This window comes from Athene noctua, chromosome 1, assembly GCF_965140245.1.
Source record: "Athene noctua chromosome 1, bAthNoc1.hap1.1, whole genome shotgun sequence".
In the NCBI taxonomy this organism is placed as follows: domain Eukaryota; kingdom Metazoa; phylum Chordata; class Aves; order Strigiformes; family Strigidae; genus Athene; species Athene noctua.
Window position 1 is genome coordinate 104670900 of NC_134037.1, and position 12684 is coordinate 104683583.

At 41.9% G+C, this 12684-nt stretch overlaps 1 protein-coding gene across 1 annotated transcript in view; it reads left to right on the top strand.

The window, feature by feature from the left end:
• SMYD2 (SET and MYND domain containing 2) overlaps nucleotides 1-12684 on the top strand; it is a 30046-nt gene that overhangs the window by 16507 nt on the left and 855 nt on the right. The window contains exons 6-11 of the mRNA XM_074897208.1: nucleotides 2349-2416; nucleotides 4160-4262; nucleotides 6604-6714; nucleotides 8484-8604; nucleotides 9405-9579; nucleotides 10990-11098. Of these exons, the coding sequence (XP_074753309.1) occupies nucleotides 2349-2416; nucleotides 4160-4262; nucleotides 6604-6714; nucleotides 8484-8604; nucleotides 9405-9579; nucleotides 10990-11098 (687 nt within the window). The remainder of the gene's footprint in view (nucleotides 1-2348; nucleotides 2417-4159; nucleotides 4263-6603; nucleotides 6715-8483; nucleotides 8605-9404; nucleotides 9580-10989; nucleotides 11099-12684) is intronic.

Below are 12684 nucleotides of genomic sequence, written 5' to 3' on the forward strand. Positions count from 1 at the left end.
GACCAGCTCCACTAGATCATAGTACTTTAGCAGACTTCTGTGAACTGCTGACTCCCAGATCTGAAGTTTATCTGGTCTCCTCTGTAGATATATAATGTCATGCTTAGGTGTCACCTTAAGCTCATCCTGACTGTCAAGTAACTGTTTGCCATTGTGGACGTTGCCATTTTTTGAACTACAATCTCCAAAGATCATCTGGATGTTCCTCAGAAGTATTTTACAGGTTACAACCTTTAGAGGTTTTAGCCCCAGCATAAATCTTTCTAGAAAAAGGGAAAGCATGTCTATACTTGATATGTACAAACATGTTTCTTAATAATTAGTTGACTTGACCTAAAACCAAGTAGTATGGATATGCTGCTGCTCCTCTGTTTTGCTTTGACATTTTCTCTGGCTTCATGTTGGCTACTTCGCTCCTCCATTCAGCATTCTTTCTCCCTGTGGCTCCGGGCAGTTGTTTTGGACTTGGATACTTCTTACTCCTTGCTCACTGCTTTCTGTGGGCTTTTCTGATGTTGTTTCTTACTCAGCATGGCTAAGGTGTAAGTGGTCCTTTTGAGTGGCGCAAAGATTTTTGTCCCTGTGGAGCATAGCTCTCGAGACTGGTGCTCTTCCTCTCCAGTCTCACTTTGTCATAGTCTTCAAACAGTTTCTCCCTTGTCTCAGTTTCCAGAATCTCATCCTTTTCTTGAAGACCTTGCATAATTTTGTGCCTCCTTTTGCACATTCTCTTTTCTATTATTGAGAACAACCTTCATCTGTAGTTTTTCACTGTTCTCTCTTTACTACCTCCACGTTGCCTCTTTCAGTCATGCATTCATCTGGTAAAACCAGTGGTATCTCATCCCTTCTGGTTCTTTCTCTTGTGTCATTTGTGGTATGCTGCATTCAAGAAGTGAGTTGGCTCTGGCTTAGTGGAGGGGAGTTGATGATAACTCACTGCATATTTTTAAATATTTCCCTGTGATTCAGAACCGTCAAGCTGTTGTTCATGTCAGGCTGTGTAGCCTTATGTTCTTACTTGCTGTGGATATAATCTTTTCCTCCTATTGTTTTTCTATTCAGCAATTACATTTTGGTTTTGGTTCAGGTATGCTCATAAGTTGGCTAGCACAGTAGCATGCTCATCTTGAGAGATAGGGAGCCTTTGGATGCTACCTTGCTAAAAATAGCAGGATAAAGATCAAGCAAAGATACTGGTGAGTGAATCAGAGAAACAGGACACCTCCCTTAATCGTGAACTCATCCTGAACAGTTCATACCTGAGAAGTGGCTTTGGGAAGTATTTGTATACTTCTAAAATCCAGTCTGAGCTGCATTCTAGCTTGTGGGGCATATCATTGTTGGTAGCATTTGTTGTCAACTCTTACCCTTCCAGAACAAATGCTGTACTTGATTGCCTGTTCATGTGGCCATTGTAGCTTCAGCTAGACTTGGTCATGTGATAGAAGTTGCTTTAGTGCTTTACTGGCGCTTCTGTGAACATTTTGATGATTGTAGGCAGATGTTGGTGAATGTGGAGAGGGTTCTCTTTGTGTTGGCATGTATGTGACTTGCAGTGAAAATGGAATGAAGTACTCGATTGAGGTGCATTTTGGTCACTTAAAGTAACACAAACCATGTGAAACAAAGCTGAAACTCCTGTAAGATTCCCTTGAGCTTAGTGAGAATAAAAGAGGGAGAATAGTCAGAAGGATTTGTGAACAAGCTCCTTTTGATCTTGTGTCTGTTTAAATTAGCAATGCACTTCCTCTCAAACCCTGTCCTTTTTCTATCCCCTCCTATTCTATATCTTTATTAGGTTCAAGTCTTTCTCACTGCCTTTCTTGTTCTTTATATGTGCTTTAGCTGTAGCTGATACATGCAGCCCTTGATGACAGATGTTATTGTGGCAAGTCTCTCTAACATATGCGCTAATCAAGGCTCTGTACTGCCCCAGCCCGGTTGAGTTTGCTGCTATTCATCCCCATATTTCTCCTTGAGTGTATAGTTCTGCTTTGGCTCTTTACTTGTCATGGCCAACTGAAGTCTGTTTGCATAATCAGGCTTCGCTTCATGTTTGCAATGATCTTGCCTTGACATTTTCTATTGCTTTTCAAGCCCTATTTCCCTTCCGAGGAGCAATCCACTAGAGGTGGTGTGTCCTGAGCAGGTGCAAGTGTAGGACTGTCAGTTTTCAGTGTCCTGCATATACCTTTGGGTAGGGCTCTCTGTGAATACTGGTGAGGTGGAAAGAAAATTGTAAGCAAATTACTACAATTGAGTTTCAAGTATGAGGATGTGACATGTGGGTGTTGGAGTACTTAGCTGACCAGGAACTGATCTGGCATATCTCTCTTTTTCCTTAGGTTAACTGTAATGGCTTTACAATTGAAGATGAAGAACTCTCTCACTTGGGATCAGCAATATTTCCTGAGTAGGTTGATTTAGATATTTTAAAAAATTAACTTATTTAAAAACAAACAAAGGTTCTTACACATGTATGGAATTAGATCTCTAGTGAAAGAAATTCAACTGAACACTTGATTTGTTTTGTTTTAAATATCTTTAGCTAATAAAATGTGACCAATGACTTACAGCAGTTTTTCATAAAAATATGGTAATTTTGGTAAAATTGCCCTTGTAATTTGTTTTGAAGTTTAGATTGTGAATTATATGCACGTTGGTAGGAAACAGTTACTTGGCTAGCAGGTTCTGGACAGGGACATCATGTAATGATCAAAGTGAAATGAAAAGGATTGCAGGTGACTTGCTCTATTCACAACTTTCTGTTTTGGCTGGGTATAATCCTTCACCTGGTGTTCTCTGAACAGCATCCCTTCTACCTTTGTTCCTTGGCAAACACTAAATCCCTTTCATAATTCCTTTCAGCCTCCTCAGGTGTTTTAAAAACTACAATGCTTTATATTGCTGTGACAGTGGAAAAAATATGTACAAGCTTCTTAGCTTCACAAATAACTGCAGATGTTAGGTGTTAACTACAGTTTGTGGATGGGGGAGCACAGCTCTCTTTAAGGCTGAGGAACATTTCTTCCTTTTAAGTCTGTCCTCCCCACTTAATGTGCTAGCAAAGGAGGATATCTTCTGCCCCTGTTCTCTGCAAGCCCTGTACTGAAAGTATTATCACTGTCCGCTTAGGTTGACTTCCTTGTGAGGCATAGATTACTAGTATCTTATCTATGTCAAAGTAATCTGAAACTTGCAGATGCCCAATTCAAGCAGGACCTGATTTTGCTAAGTCTGCATACAGACAGTAGTAGATAGTCCTTGCTTCACAGATTCTCCTTCTTCAGGCAGGTCTGTCTGAAGTCCATATCCCTGATCTAGCCCTGATTAAGGCTTTAAAATGCCCTGGATCAGGGTCATGGTGGGGAGAGGAGAGCATTAATGTTCTGGAAACATGTCCAGCACCGTCCTTTTTAAATGTTCAGCATGCAAGAACCAGATCTTTTCTACTTAACAGTTATGGCTGTGAGCTGAAAAGACTGAAGGGACAATTATTATTTAGCTGGATTGGAAAAGAAAGAATTAACATTTTACAAATTTTATCTCAAATAAGCAGCAAGTTGCACTTTCTCCAAGCTTGGTAGTAAGGGGGAGTACTTTTCGATAGCAGTCCCAAGTTGTTGTGTGCTTGTTTAACAGAGATATCTTCCCTCCCACTTCAAATATGGAGGCTGTTTATGTTTGCACAGAAACCAGCTAAAATTTTAACGTCCATCTTAAGTTGTGATGCAGCAAATTACTTTTCTTTTGCATGTGTTCTGTAGTTTAAATGTGTGTGTTTCTTTCTTCTCTGAGGCAAACAGTCTATCATAGATACACCTAAATAGGATGTTGATAGTTAAGCTATGTGAACAACCCTGTCAGCTGTCCCATAGCACTATAAGAATGGAAAATAACTTGCCTAGTCCTGCAATAATAGGATTTAAAAATTGTAATGATTCATTAGTACAGCCATTCTCCATATCATTAGAATAAGTAACAGTACAACAGATTTTCCCAAGGTTACCTTCATGTTAAGCCTCAGAATAAAAACAGCTTACAGAGAGAGCCTGGCTCTTTCAGGCTGATGTGTTTTGTGAAGTGGTGCTTAACTTTTTGCCTGTTGCTTTTGGTGGTGGGGGGGGAAAAAAGATTAACTTTTCTACTTTTACAGTGTTGCATTGATGAACCATAGCTGCTGCCCAAATGTGATTGTAACTTACAAGGGGACCTTGGCTGAAGTCAGAGCCGTTAAAGAGATTGAGCCTGGAGAAGAGGTAAATACACTGTGTTTGAATGTACTCTGTACGCATGCATCCTAAAAATAGGATCCATTCCGCTTTTCAGGATTCATTTCAATTAGGTGACAATTTAATAATAGCGAGGAAGGATCTCTTGTTTCTCAGAGAAGTGTAAGATGTTGCTTTGGAAAAGTTGGCGTGGCTCGGGAGGACTGAAGTGATTCTCGGAGGCAGTATCCTGTTTTGTGCTAAAACAGGGGAAGGGCACCTGCAGCAGTCACTGTATCTGCCAGCCTCTGTCTCAGTTTACCCATCTGTAAAATGAGGCTGAGTTTACTGATGTTTGGCTGGTGCTTTGAAATTCCAAGATCAAAGCAAATTATTACTGCTATAATAGTTCCCAGTAGAATAGTAATGTATTGAAATTGAAGCCAGAATAAACAAGGTAAATGGGTACAGATAAGTCCTCTGACTTCTGTTTGAACAGAATGTCCACAAAACATGGGACTCGGTCATATCACCTCAGTGGCGTTTGCTGGGATGTCACAGAAGAGCAAGAGTGTGTGTTTAGGTGGAGTGAAGCTGAATAGTGATGGATAAAATTCTGTGAAATTGAGGAAGGCTCTGGGTTTACCTTGAAACTTTCTCAATCAAATAATGAACTTGGCAGGGAGTATTCAGCAACAGAGCTGCTTTTTGCTTTTAATAAAAAAGGTGTTAAACAGAGTTGAGGAGGATGTTCAAATATCTGCAGGGGGCGAAGATACAGAACATTCTGTCTGGGGATGGAGTTTGCACAGTTTCAGTGGCTCATTTGCTAATGTTAATTTAGTGGGCAAGGTTAATGTTCATAATTTCAGATTTTATTTTGATAACTCTTACTGCTTTCTGAAGTATGTGATACCAGTTTTGAAGAAGGGGAGAGGGGTTATTTTTGTGGATTGTAGCTGTTCACCACTGTGAACAAAGCAGATTTACTTGCTGGAGCCAAGGGTGAATGACTCAGGCGAGAAACTTCTTTTTATGCCGTTTACTAGTGATGATTTGTCTGTGATGTTGGCAGTCACTGCAAATGCATTATGGTACCGGACAAGGACTGATCCTGGTTTTGGAATTCTACTGCAGGATCCTGGACAGCATCAGCATTTTTGGGGAGGGCTTACTGTGAAATGTAGAGATGTGGAGTATTTTCCTTGCTTGGCATCTTCTTTTTGATTGAGTTGTGTCTTAGAAGCTGCATCAGTTCTCCAGGACCTCCTGGCTTTTGCACGTTTGCTTTTCTGACGCTTAAAAATTTTGTAAATGTAGCTTTTGATTTCACTTGTGCTCTCTGTGGTCTTACGGCCTGTGTCTCCATCTTCAGGTTCGATGCAGTCACTGCATTGCAACATTCTTGGAGTTTTTGCTGTAGATGTAGTTCCTGCATTTTGCATGCTTTGAAAATAGAGAAGGGAGGAGAGGAGTGTGAGATCACACAGAGTAAGAAGAACATGTACTGTATGAAATTACTTGCGCATTGTACTTTAAAGAAGAAAGAAACCTTAAGCAGAAAGACTGAGCAGAGCATTTCAAATGACTATAAATGAGGAAATGGAACTAAAGCTGTTCCTTGGTCTGCAAAATGATCAACTGTGCTGTACATATGACATGTTTCCTGGGGGAGATCTCATTTTAAAAACAGAGTGTTAAATCTAGTTGCAGGGGTTCTTTTCTGAAGACTGTTGAAGTAGAGGAGAATTTAAGAACAGTGCATGTGAAGGGCCTTTAAAATGTTCAAAAGCAGGTTTTCTTTGCTTTAAAATATTGCTGCTGAAGTAAATCTGATGTTAACTCTCCTAGAACTGGGGCACTGGGCCTCTCTTCAGAGATCTGAAGGTCTTGTCCTAAGTTTCTGAAGTTACTAGTGTCTGCTCTTGCCCCAATTTTTGTAGGTTTTCAGAAAGAAAAATCTGAGATTCCAGCCTCCAAAAAAACCCAGCCTGCTGTAATTTATGCTAGGCTGGATACCTGAAATCATTATTTTACTTTTGGAAAGTAGGCATCTCTTTGTAGTCTGACAGGAGCTTGAGATTTATGCTGTGATAGTTTCCTTATCCACACCTGAATCTTGCTGTCCTGGGTTTAAGCCAGAGTAATATTTGAGGGAAATTCCATAATGAATAGGAAAGGAAACACTTCTCTTCAGATTGCATTCACAAATGGCAACTCCTGATGCTGCCGAGAGGCTTGGAATGTGAGGGAACAAGCAGGTGATGTGGCTGCAGGGATCCACAAGTTGCATAAATGTGTAGTTGTTATACTACATGGCCAGAACTAGTAGTGATAAATATGTATGGTTATATTGATTTTCACTGACTGCTATGTTTTTACCATATAGGTTTTTACCAGCTATATTGACTTGTTGTATCCCACAGAAGACAGAAATGACCGGTTAAGAGACTCGTATTTCTTTAATTGTGATTGCAGGGAGTGCATTACAAAAGAAAAGGTAATGAAATTAGTGTGAAATGTAGTTCTGACTATGAAAGCACCTACCCAGGTCCTTAGATGTAATATTCTATCTGGCTTAATTACATTTTGAAAAGTAGGATAATAGGGGTGGTGGTGGTTCTGTTTTTCTGTCTAGAAGACTTTCTGATATTCATTTTTTCCACTGTAACCATGACACATCAGGAAATTTCCTGGTGGAGGCCTATTTAAAGTTGAGCTACAAAGCAAAGATGAAAACTTTGTTAAAAATAGTTAATTATACTGTGACTATGCTACCTGGCCAAAAGAATTTAGCTCAGAACCCATTTTTTTGTAACTGCATGTTTTCTACCAACTCCCAGCTAGCAAATCTTGCTTGGGGCATTTCTGTGGTCCTCTTCTGGGATAGAGTCCTGCTGCAGTTCCTGGTTGGGGCTTTGCAGTCAATTCTACGTGACACTGTATGACACTGTTGGATGGTTTGGAGACCCAGCAAAATCTGTGAAATGGGCTTTCCTGCAATATGTTCGTATTGATCTTCTGATGGACAGGGTGGTTCTGTGGGTCACATCCCCTTGTGAAGTGCAGGTCAGATTTATGTTCATTAGATATCACCTGGTGCCCTTCAAGGGACAAAGGCAGACATCCAGACAGCGTTCCTTAAAACAAGGTGTTATTTTGAAGAAGAGCACTTATGGGGAATAAAAAATAGTACCCAGCCCCAACAGATCCTGAAACAACTGTGCCTGTGCAACCGTTTGGACCTCCGTCACTGAAGGTCCTAGAAGGACTGAGCTTTGTGTGGCTCATCTGTCATTCTAGCCAAGATCAGTCTGGCTGGCATAATCTGATCCTTAAATCCCAGATCATTTTTTTCCCCCATTTTCACAAAGGTGGCCTTTTAAGAGCTGCTTGCCAAACTCACCAGACAACCATCTTCTTTCTCTAAATGGTGTCACCTTTTGTAACTGTTTTTTCCAAATAGTACCCAGTATTCTTGTTTGTGGTCATTCTGTTAATACCGTAGTTGTGTTTTTCCCCACAGTTACTGTGATAATTTTGTCACCGAGTTTAACAAAGCCAGGATTTCATCTGTGATTTCCAACAATGTGCTACTCTTGGAATCACCTGTCATTCAGCCTTCTTCAGCTCTGGAAAGAGTCCCCTATAGTCCTCTCATCTGCCAGCTGAGATAATAAATGAAAAAGAAATTGAGCAACGATGTGAGGCTTAAACAGCAAAAGATTGTCTCCAGATTGCAGATGACTCTTCATGAAGTACTAAGTTAGATAGAAAGATCAGAGTAAGTGGAGCTGTCCAGCAGAAATAATGAAATATTTTTGTCTGTAGATATGAAGGATCCTTTTCTGTATTTAATATCATCTCATTTTCTACTGAGCTATCACTTGGTGGCAGGCCTAAGGTATTTGGGCTTTTCTACCCTTGAAACTAAATTTGTTTTAATCCCTAATCTCTCGGAAGCAGTGAAATTTCCTATGTAAAAGTACTTTCATCACAAAATCGAAAAGCTCTTGGATCTTTCAAAAGAAAGGGACTTCATGGAAGTAGAGAATGTCAGATAAACTGGAAGGTGCAGAGGATTCTAGGATTCCCAGCCAAGGCTTTAGAGAAAAACTGCAGGTGCACATTCTACCTTTGTTTTTACAGTCTTTGAAGAGCTTAAGTTCCCATCTGTGTCTTTTTATTAAAGTAGTTCTGTGTAGCAGGTGCACCTTTATTTGTAGGGCTTGGAACCTGCATTTATAACATCCATTGTGTTTCCTTCAGGATAAAGAGAAACTGGAAATCCGCAAGCTGAATGATCCTCCATCAGCAGAGACGGTACGGGACATGATCAAATATGCCAGGAATGTGATTGAGGAATTCAGGAGAGCCAAACACTACAAATATATCCTTTGTCTCACCCTGACTCTGCTGGCTTGGTGTGTGACCTAAAAGTCTTACCTGCTGGATTGCTTTAGAAGTACCTGCAGGAGAAATGCTATGACTGTTAGAAGTTAGACTTACCTCTGCCCTCTGTGTCTGAAGACTTGTCCCTGGAGACAAGGGGCGGTTTAACACAGCAGGTGGGTTGGGATTGTGAGACCCTGTGTTTGTGCCTTCCTATGCGGTTCTCAGTTTCACGGAGTGCAGCGTGTGGCCGTCTCCCAGAAGCCAGAGACCAGAGTGAGCATAGATGCGTGCTTATGTTGGCGTGCTGTAGTATTGCCCTGTTTTGAGAGACTGAATGTGAGGCTGCAGCTATTGCTGATGGGCACAAGCCTACCTGTTGTAACAGTGGTGCGGTTTGGACAAAAATGCAAGATCCGTTGGGCCAGAAGCAGACTGGGCTATCTCGTGCCTGATTCAGTACCCACTGCATGGGGAGTTTCACTCCACCTTCTGATGCATTGCTGGTGCAGTGGTGATTCAGGAAAGCTGCTTTTTTTTGTTGCTTTTTAAATCTGAAAGCTAGTTTTGTAGAATATCTGTGTAGGAAGGGGAACAATCTCATGAGCAGAATACCTCTGAGTATAGAATACCTCTTAGTGTAGCTCTGGGGTTGTAGCATGAATGCTTCGATGCCATTTGGGAGAAAAGAGGACTTTTCAGAACCATTCTGAAGTTGAACTTGATTCTTCTTTGGCATTACCGATAGCTGTCTGATGAGAGGCCCTCTATTTATTGGGTTCCTTGACTTCTTCATACCTCCAAGTGAATTGCTAGAGATCTGTGAACTCAGCCTGGACAAGATGGGTGCAGTGTTTGAAGACAGTAATGTTTACATGTTACATATGATGTACCAAGCCATGGGTGTCTGTCTCTATGTGCAGGACTGGGAAGGTGCACTGCGTTATGGGCAAAAAATTATCAGACCATACAGGTAAATAGGAGACTCACTATTTTTCTTGTAGTGCTCTAATTTAGTAATCTGAATAATTAAGACAAGTTTGGGCAGAGATCACTTCTCTCGGTACGTATTGTATAAACACACTACCCGTGACATCAGTGCTCAGAAAGGAATGTTTAAATGCTGGTACAGATTTTGTAACTGTCAAAATGTGGTCTGCAATATATGGCAGAAGGTGACTGAAATCCTTGCTTTGGTTTCTCAAAAGAAGTTTGTACCACCTTGGGTACTGTGCTAGTTCTGCTTAGCTAGATAAATACTGGGTTTTTGAATATCCTAATACTTCACTGAAGCAGAGCTTCGAATTGCATCTGCAGTCAATATTTTGTATAAGGTAATGGAGGCAAAGCCCACTGTTGCCGATAACCTCCCGCTCTCTCCCAGTCCTTTCTCTCTGCAGTAACACGGTGGTCCCGGTTGCAGGAGAGCAGAGCCCTGTCCCAGAGCTGGGGCTGAGCAGCAGAGGGAGCTGGAGCCGAGCTCAGCTCCTGCGTTTGAGGCCGTGGGTGCCCTGATCTTCACTGCCCTAGAGCTGGAGGCATGGGAGAATGTGCAGGCTGAAGCCCCGTGTGGGGCAAGGCAGCACACAGCCTCTGCAGGAAATAATTAAGACTCTCTCCGATAAATTTTTCTGTGCATTTACAGTAGTGCTCTCGTTCATTAGAGCCAGCCAGTTCCGTGCTGTATCTGATCCTGCCATGAATCTCCCAGGCAGATTCTCATCTTGAGACATGACTTTCTTGCCAGCTGGGGGAAGCGCAAGTAAAGCTCTCCCTTTGGAGCAGATGCCAACGTAAAGTCACAGATCACTTGGCAGAGAGCAGCGATACAGAGAAGGAGCCAACATTCCCCCCCCCGGGGGCTCAGTACTATTTATCTTCCCTGGGACTTGCCCAGCTCCTCTGGCACCGAGCCTGGCATTCCAGGTCAGCTCTGCTGAACCGGACTCCGCTAGCTCAGTGTGTGCGAGTACAGAATGGCATGTGTGCTGTCCGCGCTGCTGAGGGCCCCTCGCTTTCCATTAAAGACCGACTATTGTGGAATAGGCAGAGTTACTTCTGCGGGTATAGGGTGGCTCCAAAAACTCGTAACAATGCAGTCTCTTTCTGTAGCTGGCTAGATTAAAACTAGTGGCAGAAAGTCATTGCCATCTGACAGCTGTTCAGAGGCATATGGTAGTTTCAGTTCAATTCCCAACTGACAGGCGTCCCCATCCCAGACACAATTGGCACTGAGTCTTGGCAGTCGTGGCAGAGGGGATGAGCAGTGAATGGGCAGGGGCAATGAGAGGCAGCTTCTTGCCCCCAGAGAGGGGGACGGGGGCTGGGAAAATGCTATGAAACTGCCAGGTTTGATAAAGCTGAATTTCTTTCTCTCTTGCAGTAAACATTATCCCTCCTATTCGCTGAATGTTGCCTCCATGTGGCTGAAATTAGGGAGACTGTATATGGCACTGGAGAACAGAATGGCTGGAGTTAAAGCTCTGAAGAGGGTATTTATTTCCTGGTTTCTTCATTAATAATACCAGTCAGGCATGGGATCATTGAAACACTACGTGCTTCTCTGTTAGTAAGCCTGGCTTGGTAGGAAGTGCACCATGTGTTAATATATTCGGTTACTGGATTTTTGGCTCAGTTTTGATTTTTCCGAAGATGGAGTGTAGGTCTGTTCTTGCATACAAGGGGTCTTACCTTTTCATGGTGGACTTTACTGCAGCAGCTGGAGTGAGCATTATGCTTAAACATTTGCTGTACATTCTTCACTGAGCTAGAGCTGAACGAGTGTAAATGAAGCTTCTCCTCGCTTGCTAGCTAAGGACAGAAAAAATGCTCTTATAAAAGGCACATAGTGTTTCATTGAAGTCGGTGATTTCTATATCCAAATTAAACTAGGCATGTTTTTGGTAGTTATTTGTTCTGGAACCAATTGATTTTTAAATAGCTGAAGGGAATTCAGTGCATCTGGTAAGGCTGAAATTGGCAAATACAGCATTTGGGTTTACATTTTTCTTCACCCCTTTTTATTAGTCTGTTCCTTATTCTTTAGTTTTATTCTTCTATTTATTAGTCTGTACCATGTTTCTTGACATTCTTCCCCTATTGTTGTTGGACAGAAGTGTATTTTAGTTTCTTAAGCATCAGTGACTACTGTAGCATATAATGACTTGGTGTGGAATGTCATGATTTTTTTTTTTCCTCCTTTTTAGATGCTGGCATGTTTTTAGCCAGTAATAACAGAGCCATCCAGCCATGGTGAAAGATACTACAAGAATATATGCTCTAAAATTAATTGTTAGCTAGTTTAAAATTAGCATGGGGTTTCCTTTGCTGTGGTGTTAAAGTTTTGACTAAAACTGGGATTTGTGCCAGTAGGAACCTGGGATGGGGGGTTGGGAACTGTAGGTAGATTTGTTGGCGTAGTTAGCTTCCTAACACAAACATTTTCTAATGACTCACTTCCAAAAACTGCCTACAGGAACTGTCCAAAGTTATCCCAGCCCCTGATGTTTGGGATTTAGTGGAAAAACAAAACCATTGTTCTCTGTCAGTTTGCGAGCAGTTTGTCCAGAAGGCCCTCCTTTCTTCTTTTGGGCAGGAGGGGGAATGGAGTCATTTTGCACTGCTGCTGAGGTGGAACCAAAGGCTCTTGTTTTACTAACTTAAGAAACATAAGAGCATAATTCCATAAAAGTTTACCGAGGAGAAAATGACTATATGCTCTGAGGGCTAGGATGCTGCAATTCCTTGCTTTGTCTCAGCACTGTGGTCTTTAAATATTCTCAGACTTACACGAACTTGCTTCTTTCAGCCCTACCTACTGCTGCCTTTTATTACGTGTTTGGGGCCACTGCTATCCTTTCCTGAAGTGGAAATCTTGCCTCGACACCCACTCTGCAATGCCATGGGGATAGTGGCAGGAAACTGCAAGTCAGTGGGTTTGGCTGCCTGATGCGTTCACTCTTAGGGCCAGAGCAGGCTGTAGGTGAAAAGGCAGTCAGGCACAGCAGCGCCTGTCCGAATCTGACAAGATCCTGCTTTTGCCTCAGTGGTTACCTAAACAATTGCTTCCTTCATTGGT